The sequence below is a fragment of the Plasmodium fragile genome (genome assembly GCF_000956335.1).
Source record: "Plasmodium fragile strain nilgiri unplaced genomic scaffold supercont1.61, whole genome shotgun sequence".
NCBI lineage: Eukaryota > Apicomplexa > Aconoidasida > Haemosporida > Plasmodiidae > Plasmodium > Plasmodium fragile.
In genome coordinates this window covers 1-12,193 of record NW_012192641.1, presented here as the reverse complement: position 1 = coordinate 12,193, position 12,193 = coordinate 1, and the positions used below count along the sequence as shown (strand labels likewise).

At 41.4% G+C, this 12,193-nt stretch overlaps 4 protein-coding genes across 4 annotated transcripts; 3 read left to right on the top strand and 1 right to left on the bottom strand.

The window, feature by feature from the left end:
* Positions 1-409: 409 nt before the first annotated feature.
* Positions 410-1,798, top strand: AK88_04370 (uncharacterized protein; the record flags this gene model as incomplete). The annotated part of the gene is made up of 1 exon (XM_012481980.1): positions 410-1,798. One exon carries the CDS (start codon positions 410-412, stop codon positions 1,796-1,798), a length of 1,389 nt encoding a protein of 462 aa, XP_012337403.1.
* A 1,292-nt stretch (positions 1,799-3,090) lies between these two features.
* On the top strand, positions 3,091-4,091 carry AK88_04369 (uncharacterized protein; the record flags this gene model as incomplete). The annotated part of the gene is made up of 4 exons (XM_012481979.1): positions 3,091-3,177; positions 3,409-3,478; positions 3,692-3,795; positions 3,996-4,091. 4 exons carry the CDS (start codon positions 3,091-3,093, stop codon positions 4,089-4,091), a joined length of 357 nt encoding a protein of 118 aa, XP_012337402.1.
* A 402-nt stretch (positions 4,092-4,493) lies between these two features.
* Positions 4,494-6,932, bottom strand: AK88_04368 (4-hydroxy-3-methylbut-2-en-1-yl diphosphate synthase; the record flags this gene model as incomplete). The annotated part of the gene is made up of 1 exon (XM_012481978.1): positions 4,494-6,932. One exon carries the CDS (start codon positions 6,930-6,932, stop codon positions 4,494-4,496), a length of 2,439 nt encoding a protein of 812 aa, XP_012337401.1.
* A 3,675-nt stretch (positions 6,933-10,607) lies between these two features.
* On the top strand, positions 10,608-11,828 carry AK88_04367 (uncharacterized protein; the record flags this gene model as incomplete). The annotated part of the gene is made up of 1 exon (XM_012481977.1): positions 10,608-11,828. One exon carries the CDS (start codon positions 10,608-10,610, stop codon positions 11,826-11,828), a length of 1,221 nt encoding a protein of 406 aa, XP_012337400.1.
* Between the last annotated feature and the right edge of the window lie 365 nt (positions 11,829-12,193).

Genomic DNA, 12,193 nt, shown 5'->3' with positions numbered 1-12,193 from the left:
TTGGAGAAGGGGGAAAAAATCTTTTGTGAATAATTATCCGTAATTGTTCATTCGTTTGTTTGATGGTTTTCCTTTTTTATTTTATTTATTTTATTATTTTTTTTTTTTTTAATTTTTTTTTTTTCTTCTGCCACCCCCCTTTTCGCGTGCACTGCGCACACTACGCAAACTGCGCAACTAGGAAAACATAAGAAGAGTCTCCGTCTGAGGGCATTCGTGTCCCATGTACGTTTGAGGCTTCCTTCCTTCTCCCCCTCCGCGTTAAGATCACCTGACTGGCCACTCCTACCTGTAGAGGAGGCTGTCTATGTGTGTGCACGCGTGCACGGGTTGCGTGGGAGGTAAAAGCAGAGATGTGCGCAAATAGGAACGCATCGCGGTAGCAGCGTGGCAGCAGTGAGGCCATACAATGGAGGAGTACGACATGAAGCAAACCCTGTTTAGGAAAAAACCCAAGCAAACAAACAGGGATGGGTGTCGAATGTGCCGCAAGAAGTATCGCAAGTGCATTAACACATGCTTAACATGGGAAGTGGTAATCCTGGTGGTGCACATATTAGTCTTTCTCATAGTCATTTTCAAATTGGCAAAGGATGGAAAACTGGGTCAGATAGACAAGCCCCTGTTTAGGTCATACAAGAGTGGAGGTCATGTTCTGCAAGGAGTTTTATTCGTCTTGCTCATTGTGCCTTTCAGATTTAACAAAAGGCTCATAAAATGGTTTTACAACTTTTACATGAAAAATGAGACACACATGGATGATGAGTGCAGAGAAGGGCAGCGGTACCAGCAGCCGTATGGCGATATTGAAGAGAATAAAATGGGGAATTACCTCTCCAATGAAGAGGATGAAGAAGCAAGGGTGAGCGAAAAGAACTGTACTATGAACACCCTATTTGGTAGTTTTGGTGATAATCATATAGACCAAGGGGGAGTGGGTGACCAGGCCGCGAACAGCCAGGCAGTTAACAACGGGACAGTGATGAAGCATTCGGCAGACGCGAGTGAGATGGACGCAGAGAAGAGAGACGGTCACACGCAGTTCAGCCATATTGGCAGCACTAATAGTGCCAAAAGTGGAAACGGCATGGAGCACCAGAACGGAAGCGGTGGAAAAAACCCTTCTGGGGAGTGCTTAACCACGAACAGACGAAGGAAGGGGAGCAACTGCAGCAGTGGAAGTCTACACCATGAACACACAAAAGGAAAAATCTCCTCGTGTGAATATTTTATTAACAGTTTGATTTTTCCACTTAACACCCCAAAACATACAAGAGAAAAAATTCAGTACTTTTTCCTGTGCGCAAAATTGTATGCAAATAACAAAAGCTCCTTTCTGTTTGTTCTCAAGTATGTGTGTTCCTTCATCCTAATGTTTGGCTACCCGTTGTACAATCTAGTGAAGAGGAAATTGCTCCACATAAATTTTTACTTAACGTCGTACTACAGGAATGCATTCGACTTCGCCGCAGGTTTACTCGTGGGATCCCTCTTCGTCTTCATTTACGGAGTTGTTAAATTTTTTGCTAACCTTTATATGAACAGAAATAATGACAAGTTTTACTTTTACGACAATTATCCTTTTATGGGGGAAGTGAAATGTCTATGTGATGAAAACGTTCGCATCCTTATACATAATAATCCTCACCTGAAGGGCATAGCGATACAATACCTTAATACGTATGGAACTTACAAGAGTCTTCTTTTGGTGGGAATATTAATCTTGTTCGTAGTGTCTATCTGCTCCTTCGTCTTTACCCTTACCTCGATGAGTACCCCCGTGCCGGTTGCGACATGACGCATACAAGTGCGGCTGTGAAGTGTTAACAGTGGGAAGTTTTCGCCGCATCTTGTCCCGCCGCTTGCCTCGCCCATTTCGAGGTGGCCCTGACTTATCGCCCCGAAGGCCCCCACCAAAACACACATTTGGAGCTTCCTTTTTTTGTGGCATGCACACCTGTGTGCATCCGTTATCTGTGGAACTTTGCCTTTTTATATTCTCTCCTTATACTGCCCTCCCCGATTGTGTATTTTTTGGTATCACTTTTGCGTCATTTTATACCTCTTTTATGCCATTTTTTTTGCCGCCTTTTCCTTGCACCCTCCCCCAATGGTTCAGATTGACTGCACGCGCACTAAGACGTTCCGGAGTGTGTGTGTAGGGGGGTGAGGGGCTGTTCTCTTTTTTTTTTTTTTTAATTCGTTCAGACGATCCTGTATTTGTACATACGCCTTGTCCGCCACACTATGAGCGTAAGCAGCTACGTCATAGTAGTGTTTGAGCAACCCACAAGTTTTTACTTTGTTTAAAAAACAAAATTAAAAATCAACTGGAACACGTGAGGGTGCCACAAACGGTTACTCCGTTTGTTCACCCATTCGTTCTCTTCCCTGTCGCTAAGAGAACGGGTACCTAGCAGTGAGACCAAGGCAATGAAACGAGTAAGGAAGAAAAGGGACGGAATGCCAATTGGGGGGAGGAGTGACTCACAGGGGGGAAAAAAACTAACCGCACAGTTTGGAAAGAAATAAACTGTTGGCCTGCTTGTGCGACACGTGTCAATACGCCACTGAGTGTACGTATGTGCGTCATGCCTGCACTGCGCCAACTGCACCATATGTGTAGCCGTGCGCGGGTGTCGCCCCTCTCGCGAGTTGCGCGAACTGGTGATCACGGAAATGCTGCACTGAGGGAGGCTGGGAATTAAAAAGGGAAAAAAAGAAAAAGAAAACGCAGAAAAATGCACGGCAAAATGCATAGCAAAAAAATGCTCCCAAAAAACGGGTGGAGATACATATGGTTTATTTGGGCACGCCAAGCGAAACGCAGATTTGCTGAAGCCAAAAGAACTTTTCCCACGAATGGGGGAAAACTTCACAAGAGCAGAAGTGCGTGGTAAGACGAAGCAGTGGTAAGCCGTCATTACACCAGCTACCTTTATACAATAGGGCTATTCCCACCGATTACGCGAATTCCACATCGCAAACTAATACACAGGTGAAGGCAACGCACACGGGCTTCCCCCCCTATGTGCTTCGCGGCCGCTTGCGAAGTATCCAATCTTATTGCAACATAACAAAGGAAGGAAAATGAGTTGGGCACAGTGGTGGCCACATGACCCAGCCCCCAAAACGGACTCCCTTGATCCGTACCTCGTCAAAGTGGAAAAGCAAAAGGTATGACAAGTCGTACAAGGGATGTTAAAAAAAAAAAAAAAGGCCCACCCCAAAGTTTAACGTAATTGTGAAAATACGCCATCACTATTGTGTATGCATGTGCAAAGGGCTTGTAGCCTCATGTGGGAGTGGATACAGAATCAACATTCTGACGCAACAAAAAAATAATGCGTTAAAACGTGGTGAATGTTCATATATATATATTTTTTTTTTTTTTTTAACAAAACGTAGGTTTACTGGTACTGTGCCTGTGGGACGAGCAAAAACCAACCGTGGTGTGATGGAACCCACAAAGGAAGTGGTAAAAATGATACGTCCTTGTGACGGAAGTACCTATATGTATTATAGGCATTTTTCTGTGCACAAAATGAGAACCTTTCCAAAGCAACGTCCCTTGTGTGTGTCCTTATGTCCACAAGAATGTTCCACACATGTTGGACACATCGTGGTGTGACCTCTCATCATTTCGCTGCTTTTTTTTTTTTTTTTTTTTTTTTTTATCATTTTCGCGCAGGAAGGAAACCCATCATGTACATCCCGCAGACAAGTGGATACAGACTTCTGAGTGGTTGCAGGCAGAGCACACACCTTCCGCATTATGATTTTTCCGATTTATGGGTAAGCGTTGAAAAGGAGTAAAATCATCCGTTTACTCCCCCCCCGGAGTTCGTGTCTTACCGTATGTTCCTTGTAGCTATTATGGGATAAGTGGAAAGGGTGCAAGTTGCCTTTCTTTCACGAGACAGTATGTACCTTTTATTTTGTTTTTGCCCCATTTTTACCCACCCGTTTTTTTGTTCCCCCCCCCCACTTCGTAGGTCCGAGCGAATAAAAACGTCCCGAAGGCGGCTGTCTTTACGTACGTCGCGCTTTTTTCATTTGGCATTATGACCACCTGGTTGTTTCACCCTTAGGAGGGTGGCGCACACGGAAGTAGCGCTGGCCTTGGTGATGCACCTTGCGAACGACGTCGCTTATGCGTGCCCTTTTTTATTTTTCAACGGTGTATTGATGCACAGCGACGTGTCCGTGTGGCTGTACGGCCACATCACCACATGGCAATTTTTCCACCACTAATAAACGTAAAGATAAATTTAAAAAAAAAAAAATTCAATTTTGCAAAAGGTACAAGCGTGCTGCGAGTTTGCGGTTGGCGCCTTGCTCTCCTGGTGGGCAATTTTTCAAAAAAATCGGGACAGCGCAAGGCTGGGGTCTGCACATCACAGCAACACATGCATGGCGATACATTAACAAAAAAGGAATTGAGGGGCAAGAAGCGCTGGACAAAGTGTTGTTGACACCCCCACCCCATAAGCCTACGGGTCCTGCCATTTGTTATGCTTCTTAATGAGCTCTACAAGTTTGTCGCAGGCGTCCTCCTCAGGGATGTTTCTCTCGACGAGTTCTTTCCCATAATACAAGTCGATTTTTTTGGGGCCACTTCCAACATAACCAAAATGTGCATCGGCCATTTCACCAATACCATTGACAATGCATCCCATGACGGCAATTTTAACTCCCTTCAAATGACCAGTCAGTTTCGTAATCCTTTTTGTGGTTTCTTGTATGTTAAAAAGGGTTCGACCACACGAGGGGCAGGCAATATAATCTGTTTTAAATAGACGAGCACGTGTGTCTTGCAAAATGTTCAAAGTAAGAAATGAGTTTAGTGCAACCCGAGAAGAAATTCCCTCTTTAGTTTGTCCTTTCTGTTTCATATGCTCATTCGTGACATTTATTATAAGTCCATCTCCCATTAAATCGATTAGGCAGGTGCCGACGTAGAGTGCTGAATCGACTAACATATCATCATAGTTGGTCGAGTTGATATTAGCATAGTGCACATAAGGCAGATTTATATTTAAGGAGTTCACAATTTCGTTGAACCGTCTAGTAGTTAGGACATGTTCGTGTATATTGTCTGACTTGAGAAGGAAGAATAAGGGAAGTGGTTTTTTCTCCTCTTTGATTTGGTTAAACACCTGTTCAATAAGCTTCGTGTCTTCCTTCCCGTTGACAACTATTACGTACCCCTTCGCGGCGCTGTGCAAGGGGATTTGCCCCTCGTTCTTCTGTAGCATGGTTTGTACGCGGTTCAGATCGAGATAGAATAGGGTGTTCCGAGCAACGTGGTCCATCCCATTGGTGCTGCCGCTTAACATGGCGACGTCCCCCTCATAGTATTCCGCCAGCATGTGCACACCCCCCTCTGCCAATTTTCCCAGGGTCGCCCTCGATCTGCTGCTTAGCGCCCCCAATTTGGGGATAACAAGAATGTCTGTGGATTTGACTCCCTTTTTGAGGTTCCCATTTTGATCGACCTCTAAATTCAAGTCTTTGAAAATTTGAAGTGAGTCTTCCAGCTCCTTCTCAGTGACTACATTCCCGATGGTGAACTCTTCATGCAATACGCCTTCTCTCTTTTCAACTTTCCTTTTTGTAATTTTATTAAAATTTCGAAAGTGCTCCTCGAAGTTGAGCAATTTAGAAGAACTATTATCCCCTGAAGGAGAAGAAAAAACCTGACCGTCTTTTTCACCCCCCTCTGCATGGTCATCATAAAAAACTCTTTTTTTTAAATTTTTAATTAAAGTTTTGCATGGAATTAATTCTTCCCAAGGGTCTTCCGTTAACGACATCCTGATGGTGTCTCCTATCCCATCGTACAATAGCGAACCTATTCCCAAATAAGATTTTATTCTTCCGTTATCCCCAAATCCTGCTTCCGTAACACCCAGGTGCAGGGGGAATAACAAGCCATTGATCATCCTGTTATATTGTCTAGCTACGAGTAGCCTATATGACTGTATCATTATATAGGCGTTGGAAGCCTTCATGGAAAAAACCAGATTGAAAAAGTTATTTTGTACACACAAATCTGAAAATTCGAATGCTGATTCGACCATGCCTAAGGGGGTATCCCCGTAGTACGAGAGGACCCTAGAAGATAAAGAGCCGTGATTTGTACCTATACGTATGGCTCTATTCAATCTCTTACATTTTTCAATCAATGGAACGAATTTTTCCTGTATAAATAATTTTCCTTCATCGAATTCTTCCCTCGTTTTGTATACTTTGTCGATCCATTTTTTTCTTCCATCTACATAATTTCCTGGGTTCACACGTATTTTATCAAATACATCTGCTGCCATCAGAGAAATTTTGGGATTAAAATGTATGTCTGCAACGAGCGGAATGGTAATATTTTGAGCTAGCAATTTTTCTTTTATATGATAACTGGCCTCTGCTTCCTGAACCCCTTGGACTGTCAATCTGATTAAATCTGCCCCCAAGTCTTTACATTTTTTAATTTGATCAACGCATGCATCCACATTTTTCGTGTCACATGTTGTCATGGTTTGAATGGCTATTTTATTGTTTCCTCCGATTTTGATGTTACCAATGGTCACTTCCCTTGTGGGGAGCCTTCTGTACCTTTTTGTGCACTCACAGTATTTCTTTATGTCTTTGATGAGGTTATATTTGTCCTCATCTGATAATGAATTGAGTGATTTTATTTTTTTCATTTTCATTTTCTTCTTTTCCTTGTTCTTCCCTTCCGATGAGAAGCTTTCATTGTGATTCTTCTTCGGGGTGGTGCCAACCAGAAACAGGTAAACATTTTGCTTGTCTCTCTTGGTAGCCTTTGTGAATATGTTAATGGGACGCTCTTTTACGGGCACATTTTTATTTTTTATTTTGGAGCAGAAACAGAGGGCTACCATGAAAAGGAGTAGCTTTTTTGCGTGACACATTTTATGGGGAAAAGGGCACTCACGTGAGGACACGTTATATATGTCTAAGCGGACAGTACATGTGTCACACCTATCTTCCAGTGTGTACCTCCGCGTGACTGCTTGTGTAACACCCCCACGGGAATCTGCGAACAACAAGAAAACAACTTTAACCGCGACCTAATTGGAAAAAAAGGAAAAAAAAAGGGGGTCCTTCCACAGGTAGATAAAATACTTCATTCTCTTCTCCCAAGATGCTCCCTCCTTTGACCAGCCACACTACTTCAAGCGCCAGGAACACTTCTGGGCATTCTCTTTTTTTTTTTTTTTTTTTTTTGCTTCTATATATTTGGTTTTTTTCCCCCGAAAGGGGTTACATAAACTAATTGTTCTTTATTTCGAGAATCTACTCTATGGGAAAAGGTTCCGCACATTGCATCTGACCGTATCCTCCGCCTTATGTTACCTTACCAATAGCATGAACGGTTCTACAAATGTGTTAGTACTATACTATTATACCGCTCTGAATTTGTGTTTCCCCTCAAAACGAGAATAGATTCGCATCTCCTTTCTCACGAATTGTTTTTTCTTTTTCTTTTTTTTTTTTTATGTCCCCCGTTATTGCACAATCGTTTTTAGGAATATGGCAAAAGGTACCTTCTTGGGGACCCCCTCCTCATTTTAAAAAGAAGTTGCCATACCTCGACCGAATGTTCCAACCAATTTTTAGAATCTGCCAAACCACATTTTTTCGATGTTTTTTTTTTTTTTTTACTTTAAAAAGTTTGCCCTTTCGCCAAGCTGTGCAATAATTGTTTATATACACACCTAACATTTGTTACACCCTTTATATTCAGTTTTTACAAAAAAAAAAAAAAATGTACTGGAAAGCATTTGGGCGATACACTGTAGGGCTATAATCGGGATGCATCGAAATTGGGATATGTGAGAAAAAAGTATGTAGTCATACGGTCCGAACCATTAGCAAAAAAGGTGAGGATAAGTATTACCCAAGTAGGTGAATTTTTTTGTGGAACTCACTTAAAAATTAGGAATGGTACTTTGTGAAAGTTAGTTACTTATCTTGGCATTGGAGAATGCTGCTGCCTATGTAATTATCTGCTTTGTGGGTAACTCGCCCCACTGTGATGCTTTTGAAGACTCCTCTAAAATGTGACAATTTTTTTTTGTGTGTAATTTTACAAGCGGCGGGAGAAGGTGGAACGGTGGCAATTTTCTCAGCTATGTGTAGATGCACCTATGTATTAATGTATAAGTGCATACTCAGGCACATCACTGATGCGTAAGCGTGCATTAAATGTGTGAACCTGTTGAGCGGCGTGCCAAATGTTTCCCCACCAGCACTGTTGCCAAAGGGGGAAGAGTGCACATCTGACAACGCTCCCGTGTTATCTCGGCATTTGTTCTCAGTTTAGTCCTTCGTTTGTGTTAATTTTTGTTTTTTTAACCCTACATGCATTACTACGCACATCACGTGCCATCATTTTGGTGATTTCCGGGATAACCGATTTGTGTGTTTTTTTTTTTTTTCGTGTCTCATATTATTAGCAAAGTAAACAAAGCGTTGCTTCTCTTTTCCTCTGAAGCGAATAAACTTAGTGAATCTCAAAAAAAAAAAAAAAATTATAAACAATTTACAAATTTGAAATGTTCCTTTTTTTACCGAATCGAACTTGCGCTTAACGGGAGAGTAGACATCCCTCCCGCCTCCTATGTTACACACATCTTACAAGAAAAAACACAAACGGGTAGGGATACATGCCAAAAAGATGTCCTCTCATAACATGGTCTCCTCAAAACGGGTGCACATAGGCTAACAACATTTCAACAATTAAATGTAAACTCGAAAAAAAACGAGCCTGTGTGTGCACAGTATATGGGGCGCACACATTGCCCTGAGCATTAAAAGGAAAATGTGAACAAATTAAAAGCTTTGCTCCGACTGTTGTGAAGTCAAAAAGGGGAAAAGTACTTTTTCCCCCAAACCCCTTGCTAGTTCCAACTATGTGTATATATTTTATTTATATTTCTTCAAACAAAAAAGAGGGGGGGGAAATTTTATTATTCTTGCACACATTTTTAACTATACGTTTGTTACATTTCTACAACGCAAAATTTTTAATTTTTTTTGTTTTCCCTTTTAATAAAGATTTAAAAGTTCCCATTAAAGAGAGCCCGACCATGTGTGTAAGTTATCCACCCAAGCAGTGGTGCCTCTTCTGCCTTTCACGAAGCTTTAGCTCGCAGCTGTACAGCTTATGCAACGTCCTGCCTCGCCGTTTCACAAACTCGTGGGGGAACCAAAGTGCATAATTTAACTTCATCAGTGGAAGAAATAGCACAAATATACAACTTTTCAAATGTAGGAGTTAAAACAATTTTTTTTTCTTTTTTCAATTAAAAGAAGGGGAAGCACTATGTGAGTATGAAGCACATGGACGAATACACGTTTCCGCAGGGGCACTACATCACAGCTTCTCAAACAAGACATAAGTTTTGTAAAAAGTGAAATACTTCTCAAAAGGGGGCGAAATAAATGATAGTGGTTTGCTGGAATTGATACAATTTCGCTGATGTGTTCTTCTTCCCTTTTTAAATGCGCTGATGTGCATATTTTGAGTTTAAGCGAGGCTGAGCTCTTCGTGTGGACGTGGGAACGCGTGTAAATCCGCAGCTGTATACGCATTTTTACGTCCCTCCTATGTGCAGTCGTCCTCTCTACGTCGCAATTGTCGATAATGTCCCATTGGTGCGCAAATTCCTCCAAGAGGAAAAATTACGCGACGAGGAAAATTTATCCATTGTTTTGTTTCAGTCCATTTGGGTTTTTAGCAGCGGAGTGATATAAATGAAACTAGCTGTGAAAAAATACCTGTCTGTTCAGGCAAATTTAAAAAAAAAAAAAAAAACAAACAGCTATATGTGTGCATGAAGTGCGCCTTTTATTTTTTTTTTTCCCCCCTTTAATATGAACAGCCAGACGTGCGTAATTTATTGAATCCCATCACAACATGCGCGTTTAAAAAACACATCTTTCTTGGGAAACATTACAACTGTTTATTTTACCTGTATATGTGTAATTAAGTAGGTAACGCTTTCGAAAATCGTTTTGTCTTCCTCATATTTGTGAATAAACCATTTCGAGTAAGTCTTTTTTTTTTTTTAAAAAAAAAGGAAAAACACATTAAGAAAAAGGGTCTGTACTCATGTCCTCCCCCAGGTGTGACACTGTTCAGACTACCAACAAGAAATGCATTGTTGTAATTACTCCCATACGTCTTCTGCGTAACAAGGGAGTTGCATTTTTTCCTTAAAAAATACTCACCCGTTGATTTTTTTTTTTTTTTTTCCGCATTTCAACGTACGTACATCAGCTGTCCACTTTTTGTGGAAACAAAAGTCTTTCCCGAAGAGGTTTAACTATTTGCATGTCAACATATTTTTTCCCAAAAGGGAGTATGAACAAAACATGACAGCAACGCGTAAAATGCTAATCATAATTTATGACAGTTCAAAATTCAAAATATTACACGCATGCACAACAGTTGCAACTCTTTTGAAAATTTTTTTTTTAAAATCGTACCAAAGGGGAGAGAAAAAAAGTACAGGGACTAAATCTGCGGAGGCAACATTTACCAACAGAAACTTGCAAACCATCGCAATTTGGAAGTCACAATGAATAACCAATTCATGAATGTTCCTATGAAGAAGGCCGTTTACGCGTCAAGTGTTGTGGAAACGGGGAAGAACAAGCCGAACGCCGGTGGTCAGGGTGACAACAGCCAGAGTGCAAATAACCAGTATGCGAATACCCAACATGCGAATACCCAACATGTAAATAACCAGTATGCGAATAACCAACAGGTAAATAACCAATATGCGAATAACAAACATGCAAATAACCAGTATGCGAATAACCAACATGTAAATAACCAGTATGCGAATAACCAACAGGTAAATAACCAGTATGCGAATAGCCAACACGCAAATAACCAGTATGCGAATAGCCAACACGCAAATAACCAGTATGCGAATAGCCAACACGGGCAAAACCAATTTGCGCACAACCAGTGCGCGAACGGGCCCAACCCCAACATGCCCAACCTGAATTACAACTTCCCATACCCAAACATGCACAACTACCAGTACCAATACCCCATGGGTCCGCCCCAGCAGCAAATGCACATGTTCGCGAATGACTGGAAGAGCATCATGGCGCCCTTAAAAAGTTGCAGAATCAAGCAACAATTTGATGACAGAGAATTTCTAGCTGATTTTGTCATGGGATTCAAATTAGACTTTAACAATAGGTACTTAGTGCTAGATGCATCTACCGAACTTCTTAAATTCACAGCCATTGAACGTTCAGACTGTTGCAATAGGAACTGTTTGCCCAAATTGTGTATTCCGATAAATATGAAAATATTGACCTATGGAAAGGAATTAAGTCGGCCTGACATTATGGTCGAGAAGGATTGTTCGTGTACCATGTGTTGCTTAAATAGGCCAACGATTAAAATGTATGAATTTTCAAACAATAATAATAAGGAGCTAATAGGGACGATAAAAGCTCCCTTCAGTTGCTGCTCATATAAATTTGATTTATATGATTCTGCCATGAGCAAGATTATATACATGGATGACACCTGTTGTCAGCTTAGCATTTTATGTCCCTGTCCATGGGGTCCTTTTAAATTTAGCAATTTTTTTTTGCGAGATGCAAAAACAAATGCGAAGGTGGCTCATTTGCAGAAGGAAGTTCCCTTCTTGAAATTTGTAAAACGGGACATCGACAACTATACGCTCAACTTCGAAGAGGTGAAGAACCCGGAGTGGAAGATGATGCTCTTGGCCTTTTCGCTCTTTCTGGACTATATGTACTATGACAAGAAGTGAAGCGGGGGAAGCAAAATATAGGGGCAACTCCATGACGAGTCATTTTTAAAAAAAAGCTAAACTACCCTGCACACCAAGCAGAACAACAAGAACAAGAACAACAAGCGTTTTACAAACCGAACTTGTAACGCAGAGGGAATATGTTTATCCCTTTTTTTCTTCTTTTTTTTTGTGCACACTGTTAACAATGAATGGTTTCGGTCGAGAAGGGATTTTCCCGTCGGAGTGCCCTTGGGGCGAGAGGATACATGCAACGCGGGGAATGCGTCAACAGGTTCTCTCATCGTTGGCTTCTTCGGTTTCAGCTGCCTCTGTGTTTCTTTCGAGTTTGCCATTTGGGGTTTTCCCTTTTTTTTTTTTTTTTT